The sequence below is a fragment of the Pollachius pollachius genome (assembly GCF_949987615.1).
Source record: "Pollachius pollachius genome assembly, chromosome: 9".
Classification (NCBI taxonomy): Eukaryota; Metazoa; Chordata; class Actinopteri; order Gadiformes; family Gadidae; genus Pollachius; species Pollachius pollachius.
In genome coordinates this window covers 12944447-12956947 of record NC_136942.1, presented here as the reverse complement: position 1 = coordinate 12956947, position 12501 = coordinate 12944447, and the positions used below count along the sequence as shown (strand labels likewise).

Below are 12501 nucleotides of genomic sequence, written 5' to 3'. Positions count from 1 at the left end.
TAGTATCCGACCTGATCTGGACCCATGGTGTCTATTTTGAGCTCTGACTCATGAGCCTCGTATGTTGTGCAATATCACGCTGGTGTTTTTAAACCTCTGTGAAGGGCATATGAGGCAAAGGATGCCTGTTACACTATTGGATAGGAAGTTTTGGGTGGTTTAAAACGTTTCATTTGCCTGGAATTTTCTGTGGAGTTTATGTTACAGGATGGTCGACCACTTAGACAAGATGTTTAAGGGAGAGGAGTGGAATATTTCTTTTGCTGGCTGTGGCTTCAGTAGTCTCTATTACCTGGGAGCCTTGAGCTGTATTCTGGAGCACGCGCCGCATCTGGTTCGCCGTGCGTCGAAGATCGGTGGCGCGTCTTCGGGTTGTTTAGTCGCAGCCAGTCTCGTAGTTGGAATACCCATTGGTGAGTTTCTGTGTGTCTGTGTGTTTGTGTGTGTGGCCTATAATTTTAGTTATTTATAAATGGAAAAGGATGGAAGGATTACATCACCGGTAAATTGTCTTTTTAAAATGAAATTAAATGCAATGGATGTTGCTGCAAATAGATTTTAATAGTATTAAAAATTAAATCAAACGATATTTTAAATAGTTGTGATTTATTGAGCAGATTCAATTTCTACAATATAACTTGGTTAAATACGATAAATACATATAAATGGTGAAATATGATTATTTTTGATGTCAAGGTTCAACCTCTTACGTTTGGGACCCTTTCTATGTACATGTATGCATGTGTATTTTTGTCATGTATGTCATGTATGTATATGTTTCTCCTTAAACCCTTTTGGCTCAAGGAGCACCTGATGCATCGGTTGAGAAACAATTGTTTGGAACAAAAATTGTTTTGACACAAATGCAGAGCAGGACAGAAGTATTAGGTACAAAGTCCAGTAGATCGTTAAGTTCATAGTCCTGTTCCCTCAATAACACTGCGCGCGTTTGTGTGTGTGTGTGTGTGTGCGCGCGCAGAGACCTGCTGTGAGTATGTGATGTCCATGGCTCTAGCGGCGCGGAGGCACCAGCTAAGCGTCCTCCACCCGGCGTTCAGCCTGCTGCGGGGGGTGCAGGACTCCCTGCTCCGCTACCTGCCCCATGATGCCCATCTGTGGGCCTCCGGGAGGCTCTGCGTGTCCCTCACCAGGCTCTCAGACGGAGAGAACCTTCTGGTCACAGAGTTTGACAACAGGGAGGAACTCATTCAGGTGGCATTTATAGTCACTTTTTTACTTTTTGTGGGGACACTTGGAGGAAGATTATTCAGAATGCTGAGGCCACCTCTGTCATCAGTGAACTTTAACCTTAACTTCTCTCTCCCAACGCTGGCCATACTTTGCAGGTTCTCCTGTGCAGTTGCTTCTTCCCCGTGTATTGTGGCGTGACCCCTCCATCGTACCGTGGAGCGGTAAGCCGTTCCCTCCCGCACCATGCATAATAAATCAACCCTTTTCACAGAGGTGCATTCGTAGGACAAAAACAGGTGTTACCCATAACACTGAATAGGGGCCTGCTGCTGTGATGTATCCGGGCATTAGCGAAACACTTATCTTCGCTAGTTTCATCCACTAGCCGTGCCCTGGTACATCAAGAGAGTCGTCCCAACATCAGTGTTATGAGCGACACCTGTGTTTGCGCTACGATGCATGTACCCTAAGAAAAGGGGTAGATTCCTCGAATCCCAAGTGGACGGCATCGACTTTGTCCCTTGTGATCTGTGGGCCCCCAGCGCTACATGGACGGGGCCCTGAGCAACAACATGCCGCTGCACGACCAGAGGAACACCATCACCGTGTCCCCCTTCTGCGGGGAGGCGGACATCTGCCCCCGGGAGGGCGGCCTGGACCTGGCCGTGCATCATGGTAACCTGGGCATCCGGGTCAGCCAGCTCAACGTGAAGCGTATCTACAGGTCCTTCTTCCCCCCGGAGCCGGCGGTGGGTGACGGTCAGCCCCATGCTTTAACGTGTCTGTACGCTCTGAAACTTTCACATGACGGACGTCAAAGTCATGTACAAGACAAATATAGTATAAGTAGAAAGGATACAATTTGTTAAAATGAATAAAATAAGTAATATTTAAAATTAATATGTTCTAAATAGTGCAATAATTCTGAATAGTGCAAGGTAGGCAGAACAAATGTCCACATGGAGTCCACTACCTGTACGCTTTTTGATTTCTGCTTTCCGTTTCTTGGTCCTCCAGTCTTGGTCAAAACTATGTAAAAGTTCTCTGTAAAAGTGGATGTTATGATGGAGTAAAGACAATTTGCCGTAGTACCATTACGTCTTCAGTGAAACACACAGTGTGTATTGTGTATTCTACTGAGGGCCTTATGGCATTTTTGTTATAATTAGCATGATGGGAATAAACACTGTTTGTACTTTACAGGAGTTGGCAGAGATGAGTCACAATGGCTACATGGATGCTCTTCATTTCTTGAGAAGAAATGGTGAGATCCTCCTCATCGCTGAACTTGGTTCATCGTGCTTGTTCGTAAGGAACATGGAAATATAATATAATCCAATGAAGCACCGAACCTGTCCTCACAGATCTCCTTGGAGCGGAATACTTATCTTCATCTATGCCGATGGCGAAACCCCCAAACAAACCAGTGTGTTGTGCTGGACAGACACAAGAAAAGGACAACCGCGTGTCAAAGGTGTCGCAGCTGGAGGCCCACTGGTGGCTGGAGCAGAACGCTGCCCAAAGCCTGCCAGCAAGCATCCAAAAGGGTAAGGACTCAAAGCAGTTGTAATTATCCCCCCCTCCCCCATTTAGACAGACATCAGATGTACCTTAATTTCAGGAAATTCACTTTTTCATATTTTTTGTCCAATCATGCCATTTTCATATTTTTTCACCAGAAATAATAAATGCTCTTTTGAAAAATTGACCAGAAATGTTTACAAATAGGGTACTTTTTGCCTACTTCATGCACTTTCAGCCATACTTTGTCAACTTCACATACTTGATTATTGGGCCCAGGGTATGTGGGGTGGACAAAGGTCATTTATTCAAAGTTGACTGAAAAGTACATATTAGGTTCCTGTAGTCAAAGGGACCATCATATTCAACAGTCTGCTCCCAATTTCATTAGCACTTGGGTGTCCACTTGTTATGCCATAGGCACTGCAGAAAGGTACAGAACCGTAATGTTGCTTTGAGTGGCAAAAGTCTCCACTACTGAGATGAATTCAGAACTCTTCATCACTAAGATACATTCAGAACTCTTCATCAATAACATACATTCAGAACTCTCCATCACTAAGATACATTTATAACTCTTCATCACTAAAAAGATACATTCAGAACTCTTCATCACTACAATACAGTCAGAACTCTTCATCACTAAGATACAGTCAGAACTCTTCATCACTAAGAAACATTCAGAACTCTTCAAAAGATACATATAGATTATTTTGAATGCAAGAAAGGTACTGTGGATGTCTAGGTGTTCGTTGACTTACTGTATTGCTGTTGCTTACCTATATTTCAGGAAAGCCAAACCATCATTATGCCAATGGATAAATATTGGAGTATCCTCATGAAGAAAGTTTGTTACATTTATGGATAATGGTTTTGAAAAAAAAAAAAAAATAGGATGAGAAATATTCTATATATTATTCTCAATCTCATTAACATGTTCAAAATGTATTCAGATTGTGTAGTGGCTAGAGTATTTGACCCATTGCCAAAAGGTACTAGGTTTAATCTCAATGTCTTCCTGTAGGCCTCCTATACCTAGAGCATGATGCCAAACCCCTACCAGCTTCTAATAATGATGAATTCACTAAATTGCCATAGATGAAAGTCTCCTAAATAACTACTTCCCCTTTCCCATCAAATACATCAATAACAGCTCTGCTCAGAAACCATGCCGTTCACACACGAGGTCCAGTGTTTGAAGCCATGTATAATGTTATGTATGGCTGGGTGTGTGCGTTCCAGTGCTGTGTAAGGCGTGTAGAGAGAGCCATTATGCTGGCAGTCAGGGGTTGGCGCACCCTCTGGTCAGACTGTTGTGCTTCCTGCTGATGCCCTTCACTTGGTCGGTGGAGCTGATTGTCTCACTGATCAGGTATCTCCCTCAATCGCACACACTTCAATCACACACACAAACACGATTTGAGTCCATTATTTTGTATACACTTACACCTTGTTATAATCTTTTCATGAAGATTTTTTTAAATGTAAAACAATAGAGGTGGAATACTGAGAGGCACCTATAAATGTTAGGAATTCTCACAAATCCACCCAAAGATGTCATTGAATAGTAATTATTGAATGTGGTTTGTGTGGCAGTGTGATGATGTTAGGCTGGAAATTGATGTGCAGTCCGATGATGTCGTCTGGAAAGAAAACACCAAAAGATCTGGGGCCACAGGGGCATGCATGGCAGACGGTACGTCCGAACCTCTCCAACCGGTCCGGTATCTGACCAATATGGAAGGAGTCTCCGTATGCATCTCTCGGACATATTTTAAGATATCCATTAATGTCACTTTTGGATCTCTTAAGTAAAATATCAAATGTATGAAAATGTCTGTTTAGTTTTGCTCCAGATCAGAGCCGCATCAACCCCCTTACCCTGGAGCTGAGGATATTGGGTCGCACTGACAGGAGGAAAGAAACTTCAATACCTGCACCCTCTCCAAGAACTTCAACACCTTTTCCCTACTGGACCAAGCACCTTGAAAGTAAAACACTCTAATCAACTAAACTTTGCAGAATTCAGCCTTGGCTAACTGTAATAGGGCCCATGCATCATTTCAAATATAATGTACTGCGCTAACCACATGTTGTGGATAATATAAATGTGGAGACAACTTCAGCCACATTTTCCAGGGGTTCCATTAGTTATTTAAATGTATGATTGAGATGCACTGATGAATATGGGTTCATTCATCTATGGTTGGTTGCTTAAAGCCTATCCACAACCCTGTGGATTTTGGGCAAGTCATTTTAACAATATATTTTATACAATATCTTGTTTTACTTGTAATTACTATTTACAGAAACAAGAATATCATTTCAACTTTTTCCAAATAAAACCATTCGGATTGCATGAGTGTAAATACAAATATCAAGGCTTACATCAAAGTGTAGAAAAACATCATTCAGATATTTTAATGCACATTTTGATATACTTTGTGAATGACAATTTCTAAACCGATTTAAAAAACAAACATTAAAATAGCACCAAATTGAGTTGATAACGGGCCATAGAAATTCTGCAAGTGAAATCACAACCATGATGTCTGTCCTTGGACTTCCCATTCAGCGTATACTCAATGACAAACCAGTTCTAGCTCTACCACTCCTTTGCTGCCATCTAAAGGTTAGGCAGCTATAGTAAAACACAGGTCCGCCTACACCAGTTTATGCTTTGCTGTTACCTTAATGTATAAAATATATACAACGATTATTTGACAGTGTACCCCGGCTCATTGATATTACCTTTAACATCTAAATGGCAGCAGATAAGTAGTAGTTGGTCTTCGTAGGCCTCACCACACAACGCCAGCAGGCTCATACAAATTCCCGCTGGGCTATTTCCAGTCATTCAATTGTAAAAAGTTCTAATAAGAAGGCATTTCTACTGCCTATACAGTAGACATGATCGGCCACACCTACTGCATCACAGTGCAGTAATGTACAGTACAATAAAATAAAACCGATTCAACTTGTGACCTTCAAGCATCAATTCATAGTCCCTGATTTCACACTTAAAAAAAAGAAAAAAAGAAAACTGACTCATGAACAAAGTGTGTACACAGGACACAACTGCAGACGGTGTTCTGCAAAAACTCGTGTCATAAATGTGTCAAACTCGTGTCAAAAATGTGTCATTAATGTGTGTGTATTCTGCTAAGTCACTAATAGAAAAAGGAGAAAAATGGGAGGATGAGGTCTTCAGGCTGAGGCGGGCCTGGACCATTCTGTGTGTTTGTTTCCTGCGTCCACACAGAGGAAGGCCCTGGTCCCTAAGCTGTTGGCTCTGTCGTGGGGGCAGTCGTCGTCGCCGCCTCTGCTGCTTCTGCTGCTGCTGCTGCTGATGCGGCTGCAGCAGCAGTCGCTGCCGCCGCTGCCGCCCCCCCGATGTCAGGGATCTGATCGGCAAACGACTGGGTCATCCACTGTCCATCTGGGAGCTGGCCTTCTGCCCCGCCCGCCGCTTGGGAGGTGGTGGCCTTCTCTGCAGCTTCTGGACAATGGATGGAGACACACCTGCATTGTGAGACACCTCTCTTTTTCCCCACGTCATGTTCTCATTCATCTGCTCAAACTATACCTCGTATGAAAGCTGATGCACTCACTCTGAATGACCTTAACACGATCAAGAAACAACTTTTTAGTTACTACCACAAAATATGACTTTGCTGTTTTGTTTTTGATCACATAAAACCACCATAATAAGATAATCCTGTATACTGGCACACTTGGAATACTAAAACGGTATTTACAATCATTTATTGTAGATAAGAGGGTTTCACCAAGGAATTAGTGTGCCTTGGAAATGGTGTCTTTCTATTCTCATTGCCCTGACCTTTCAATAGAAATTGTATTGTACTTTTTGCATTTGTCTGCATTGCATTTGTTTGACTAAACCTACCTCTATATTTGCTGTATTTCCCATTATTGGCAACAAGCCTTGAACCAGCTACTGGTTTTCATTATATTGCTTTAAGTACTACATGCCCTTTTACCACTGTACTGGTGGTTTATGTTTTGAAAATGAGTTTCAAATGACTGAAATGTTAGTCTACCAAGTAAAGATTACAATACAATCAAATAAGCTCATTGGTCAGTTATTTTCAGTATGTAGTATAAGATGGCAATTTTTTAACTGTCTTTATCCAGGAATGACAAATACATAAACAAAGCAAGCATACCAATTTCAACCAATCATTTATACTCCAAGGAAAGTCCACAAGACAAGTTAGCCATTACACAGTGGTTAAATGGTTTGCTGACATTGAGTGAAGACAAAAAGCACATAGATGTTTTGTGTGATTAAATGTGGCATTCCGGCTAACTAGTTATTAACCTAACAGTATGATTAATATGTTGGGTTGTGCGTTTGTTAAAGTGTGTGACTATTGAATGAAGATGGAAGGGTTCCTGAAAACGCTGGTGTTCGTGGGCCAAGAATGTCATGCGACACCTCTGGACACCCCAAAATGTAGGCTTAGGGATGAAAGTGTTCTAGTTTAAAATCTAATTGAAACTAATTTCAATAAACACCAACGTCGGGGTCCAACGTTCCCGGGGCTACAGTTGCGTACGGCATCGTTCAACGTCACCTGTGTTTTCAGCCGCTGAGAAGTTGCAGTGACCGTTGGTCTGGGGCTCGCCCGGGGGGGGTGGGCCTCCTTCAGGTCCTCCTTCAACGTATGCTCCCCCGTAGGCATCCTCGTAGCCGGGGTCGTACGCCTCCTCCTTTATGGCCATCCTCTTGGCATCCTCTGGGGACGCAGAAAACAAGGGACATGAAGGCGCTGCGAAGGGATCTGCTGTGCCCATCTACGCTGGACCGAGCCGAAAATAGTTGACAGATTGTGCGTACATTTTCACAGGGGAACTACACATCAGGTTGGATTGATACATTTGTATGTGGCTATCCCATGACCCATCTCGTCCCTAGGGTGTTACCCAGCTGCCCCACTAAAAAAAAGGACGGGCACGACATGCAGAAACACAGGAGAAAGCGCTTTCTTTTTCTTACCCTTAGCCAGTCCCAGATCAAAGCTGTATTTGACCTCCTCGATTTCTTTCGACTTCTGGATTCCCTTCAGCTCGTCCCTCAGCTCCCTCAGCTTAATGTAGAAGTGGACTTTGTCCTGGGCACGGGGGAACTGGGCACAGCGAGCACTGGACGAAGGCATCAGATACAGGGCCTAGGCAGGAGAGACAGGAAGTCATGTGGGTCCGCAGAACTCAAGTATGCAAGGCTGTGTAATGGCTCCTATCTGCCCAGCAGCCATCTTGGTACTGTCTTTGTTCAAAGATGAGTTGGGGGGAAACATTCAGATACCCCACCCAGCTGGCGTATAGAAACAAGATGGCGCGTACAGTTGGTGGACAATATTATCCATCTCGCCCTGCCCGTGTTTACGAAAGCTGGGATGTAGAGGTTTCTGTAGTTTACCCATATTTTGGCGGCAACTCCTCTTGTGAGCACTTGCAAACTATTTAAAAGTAGTATGATAGGGCTACCAAACATTTTTTAGGGCCCAAAATATTTAGACCTTGAAATAATTACAATAGGGTCCCCAATATCCCATTGTGCTCACCACATCACAGTCAGGAATCTTGTGAGGCTGCAAACCAAACGTGAGTGTCTTTGGTTTCTTGCCGAACATCTCTCTGCAGAACATTTCATATATGCCTGTGGGGAAGATGCATTGTGGTTCTTTAGATGATGCATACAAAGCGTCCATTGGGAATGTATTTTGAGACTGCTATAGAATACTTTTACTTACATTTTCCGTTAAAAACTGCAATGAGAGGCTTGTACTTCATTAATTTCTGTGTGAGAATTTTGCCTCCTTCGCGTAACTCTGTGCTGTTTTCCCGCAAAAAAAGAATAAACGGGTGTTAAAATCTCTGTTCAAAACAAAATGGTCACATTATCATCACTTTTACAACCAAAACAGTGACCTGACGACATGGCCATTAGATGTAAGATCATTTTACAATTGATGACATATGGGACTGGGTTATATGGGTGTTCTGAACTAGTAAGGATCCATCCTCGATGTTTGTAGCAGTCCCGCTGGTACCTGGAGAGATCTTTGCTCCCAGGTGTGGCTCTGGCCACCATGTTGGTGAAGCCGATCTTGTACTTAGTGGGCAGTATTGTGTCGGCCGTGTGGTTGAGCAGCTCATCTGTGAATCCAGACAGGAACAGGCATTTCCCTGCAAGGATTCACGCACCTCATCACTACTCACTCCACGCAATTCCAAATGTACAGGTGGGCACATCATCAAAATGTGGTCTGCACTCTAATTGAGAAGTATGTAGGCCAAATCCAATACAATTGTTCTAGCAGAATAGGGAAATGCTACTGGACATCGTGAACTAAATATACATTATAGAAGGGCTTCTCAAACAGAGAGAAACACCTGAGAACTTACAAAAGTGGTTTCCGGGACCGGGGAACCAGCGTCCAATAAAGGCAGCCAATAAACCCGGGTTTATGCCAATCTGAAAGGAGAGAACACAAGCCTCAATGGTTAAGGGCCACTTGAACTGGTTGAGAACAACACGCTAAATATTAAGTCAGCCAGGCGAGTGGACGGAGATGCTCACAATAACGTAGTCCAGGTTGTAGTCGAGCAGGTCCGGCAGGGTTTTTGTCATGACCTCTTCCTCGCTCATTCCCTTGAAACGGTCCCTTTTCCTCTTGACCTTCTTGAAGCTATCGTCTATTTTCTCCTGCTTGCCGTCCGCCTCGCCCTCCTTTGCCTTCTTGGACTTGGGACCCGGCTTGGCCTTAGGGGCGGCGGGGTCCTTGGGGGCTTTTGGAACTTTGGGCGCCTTGGGGGGCTTAGGAGGCTTGGGCGCCTTCGGGATTTTGGGGGGTTTAGGCTCCTTGGGCTCCTTGGGTTGTGCTGGTCGGCCTCTCTTTTTGGCTGGAGCTACGAAGCAAGACCAAAGAGGTTTTTTAAAACACTACACGACCTTTCCAAATCTGGACCTAGCATGCCATGTTCCATTTACTGATCACGATTCCTGTCGTAGTCGCAAGCATCGGACACACACATCAAGACCAGGTTCTGACATGGCGTCACGCTACAAGATACGGAGGCAACAGCGTATGACTTACTGCTTAGAGCTTGGAATCGTGCTGTGTCTGTCTAGCACTAGACACTGCTGGTTTGTCAAGTTAACCAACAAATTCAAATGCAATTTAAAAAGGATTGCTAAAACCTTTTGCTTATTTTTTAAAAGGCAAATTTTATAGGCAAGTGTTTTAGAATGACCAGGACTAGTTTAAATGTTTGATTAAACTAGGATCATTAAAATCCATGCATTGAAAGAACTCACTTTCCTCCATTACTAATGCAAAAAATCTTCAACAAACAAACATGCAAAGAATGATCTTATTGATGTCTGACATGGCTAATATGTACCATCTGGATAGGGGGACACCACTGATGTTTCGTTTTTGATAAAATAACACTAAACTCCTGTACTGAGCTGATGTGTCCAAACACCATCCTTATGTTGAACACACACACAACAAGAACCCTGCGTAGTATGGTATCCTCAGTACGTTTTGCTGGGTTGGCGGGCTCCTGCTGGCCCATCATGGGTTCTGGGTGAGCAGCCATGTGCGCCGTCGCCTGCTCTCCCGCCGGCACTTCTGGATAGTGAGGGTGGTGGTGCGGACTGAACCCCGAGTACTGGGCCTGGAGCGCCTGAAACTGCTGGGTCGACTGAATCCTGTAGAGCGGGGTATACAACACACAGGCATGAGTAGGTTGGTAGGAGTTACAGCAGTGAGTGAGGCTCAGCGAAAATACTTTCAAACCAGAGAAAAGACACAGCTCCAGGACAGGTGTACCAGGTATCAAAGAATTTGTACGTCAACTTTATTTTGTGCATTTATTCATAACACGGCGCAATGTTTATATATACAGTGGGTATATACATAACTTGGCAATTCAGAAAATAAGGACAAACAGGACAGACATCTTATGCATTCTTATGGGTTAAAGGTTCACACAGAAATCCATTCACAGGACTTTCAATGTATATACGACTCATCTATACTTATGACTTCTTCCTCAACATCTTAAAAGAGACATTTATAAATGCTACAATTGTTCAAACTCCAAGCGATTCAATCTAAAAGGTCTTTCAAGGTTCTGCATCAGGCCCATGACAAACACAAGAAAACACAAGGCACACCTATTAATATCACAAGCCAGAATGCAATTTACCAATGGGATAAATGAAAAAAGGGATGAGGTGCACATGCTTTCCATTTCATTTTAATAACACTGGGCCTCAAAAAGGATTTCTACAAAGAACTGTGTCCTGTGGGGCCACGTTGCGCTGGGAAGGGGACTCACCACTGTTGAAGATATTCCGAGGGGACAGGCAGTGATCCATACAGCTTTTCCTCCATCTTTAGGTTGGTTTGACTTTGTTAAATAAATCAATATTCATGTTGAGGACACAGTTTGATGATGTACAGATGCTTTTGCATAAACAATTCGCCAGTGCATGAAACAGAATGCATGTGCCAAAACAATTAAATCAAGGTGTGCAAAGAAAAAAACGGAGAAAGGGTGGTGGTTAAAGAACACTTTTGGTGGGTATTTCTAAGTGGGTACCTAAAATGTATTGTCCATCCATTCTTTCATCAATGCTAGGCTATAAAGCTAACACCAAACAACGATTTGGGATAGGCTATCATTTAAACGTGCATTCACCTCAGATAAACCAGCGCAAGCATTCCTAACGAATGATCTGGTTACAGAATAACAAAGAAGTATTAAACCAATCTTTGTATGTAACATCCAACTGATTGTGAGTTGAGCACCAACCGGCTGCTAGCCGACGTAGCCAGCAGCTAGTCGGCTATATTAGCGTATTGAGTGAGCGGCTACGCTATTGCTATCCGTGCGGTTTTCATCATTAATCGACATTAAATACCATTATGAAAAAATATAAACATACCTGTTGGAGCTAATGTTGAATTGTAGCCGTCTTTGTATTCAATTGTACAATTTTCATTAATTCCGCACTATTGATTACATTGGAAAAGGTACAGCGACCCAACAAAGACGTGACAGGGTAGCCCGTCAACTTTGACATCGGAGCAATCCAAGTCGGCGATTTAGGGGTACCAAGAAAAAATACTCTCTATTGCAATTGAACAATCATTACAAAGTGCAATTTATGAAATGTAATGTGAAGCATTTTTGTTTTGTAAATGTGTGCATTTACAATGCCACGAGATAAACAAAACGCTTTGCAAATATTGACACGCACATATCCCCGTTTTTATTTCAACATTGGTATATCCTGGGCAGACTTTTAAACTGCGTTTAAAAGGCACCAGGCCGTTTTTCATTGGTTATGAGGCTCTATGTAGCGTTATCGAAACATCAACAAAGCGAATAATGCATACCGGTATATAAATATCTTATATTTTAGGCCCTATATATATATATATATATATATATAGGGCCTAAAATATAAGATATTCAAACCAGTTGTATACCCTGATATGTGGGGTGTATATATATATATATATATATATATATATATATATATATATATATATATATATATATACCCCACATATCAGGGTATACAACTGGTTTGAATAAATAAATTCATTTAGAAATAAAAAGTATGTATTTATACTATTATTACATTGTATATTCAATGCAAGCCATTGAGATAGAAAATAAGGCTGTAAGTCGAATCAAAAAGAGTAAAGTGACTACTGGGCACCCGGGAAAGTGAGTCAGTGG

At 42.7% G+C, this 12501-nt stretch overlaps 2 protein-coding genes across 4 annotated transcripts; one reads left to right on the top strand and one right to left on the bottom strand.

Moving 5' to 3' along the window:
• Nucleotides 1-208: 208 nt before the first annotated feature.
• On the top strand, nucleotides 209-4623 carry LOC307080487 (patatin-like phospholipase domain-containing protein 4; the record flags this gene model as incomplete). Its single annotated transcript, XM_079743202.1, has 9 exons — nucleotides 209-413; nucleotides 980-1212; nucleotides 1347-1412; nucleotides 1734-1940; nucleotides 2395-2455; nucleotides 2556-2738; nucleotides 3955-4084; nucleotides 4309-4408; nucleotides 4558-4623. 9 exons carry the CDS (start codon nucleotides 209-211, stop codon nucleotides 4621-4623), a joined length of 1251 nt encoding a protein of 416 aa, XP_079599328.1.
• Nucleotides 4624-5101: 478 nt separating this feature from the next.
• tdg.1 (thymine DNA glycosylase, tandem duplicate 1) lies at nucleotides 5102-11826 on the bottom strand. Of its 3 annotated transcripts, none has more exons than XM_079742691.1 (11): nucleotides 11699-11815; nucleotides 11089-11160; nucleotides 10287-10456; nucleotides 9320-9648; nucleotides 9145-9214; nucleotides 8790-8925; nucleotides 8490-8572; nucleotides 8301-8395; nucleotides 7733-7904; nucleotides 7311-7472; nucleotides 5102-6211 (listed from the first exon to the last, which is right to left on the bottom strand). In XM_079742691.1, the coding sequence occupies exons 2-11, from the start codon at nucleotides 11142-11144 to the stop codon at nucleotides 5991-5993; spliced, it is 1494 nt and encodes a 497-aa protein (XP_079598817.1). In that variant the 5' UTR covers nucleotides 11145-11160; nucleotides 11699-11815; the 3' UTR covers nucleotides 5102-5990. The 3 variants fall into 3 exon arrangements, with proteins under 3 accessions (XP_079598817.1, XP_079598818.1, XP_079598819.1); XM_079742692.1 differs by having other exon boundaries at nucleotides 11089-11144; nucleotides 11699-11806; XM_079742693.1 differs by lacking the exon at nucleotides 11089-11160 and having other exon boundaries at nucleotides 11699-11826.
• Nucleotides 11827-12501: the final 675 nt, after the last annotated feature.

Bases quoted from the DNA above. Each gene is read 5' to 3' on its own strand.
- tdg.1 (XM_079742691.1), bottom strand. From the start codon at position 11,144: ATGGAGGAAAAGCTGTATGGATCACTGCCTGTCCCCTCGGAATATCTT. The intron at 8,396-8,489 runs GTAAGTAAAAGT...TCTTCCCCACAG, and splicing joins TGCAGTTTTTAACGGAAAAT to GCATATATGAAATGTTCTGC. The intron at 7,905-8,300 runs GTGAGCACAATG...TCTCCTGCCTAG, and splicing joins AGATTCCTGACTGTGATGTG to GCCCTGTATCTGATGCCTTC.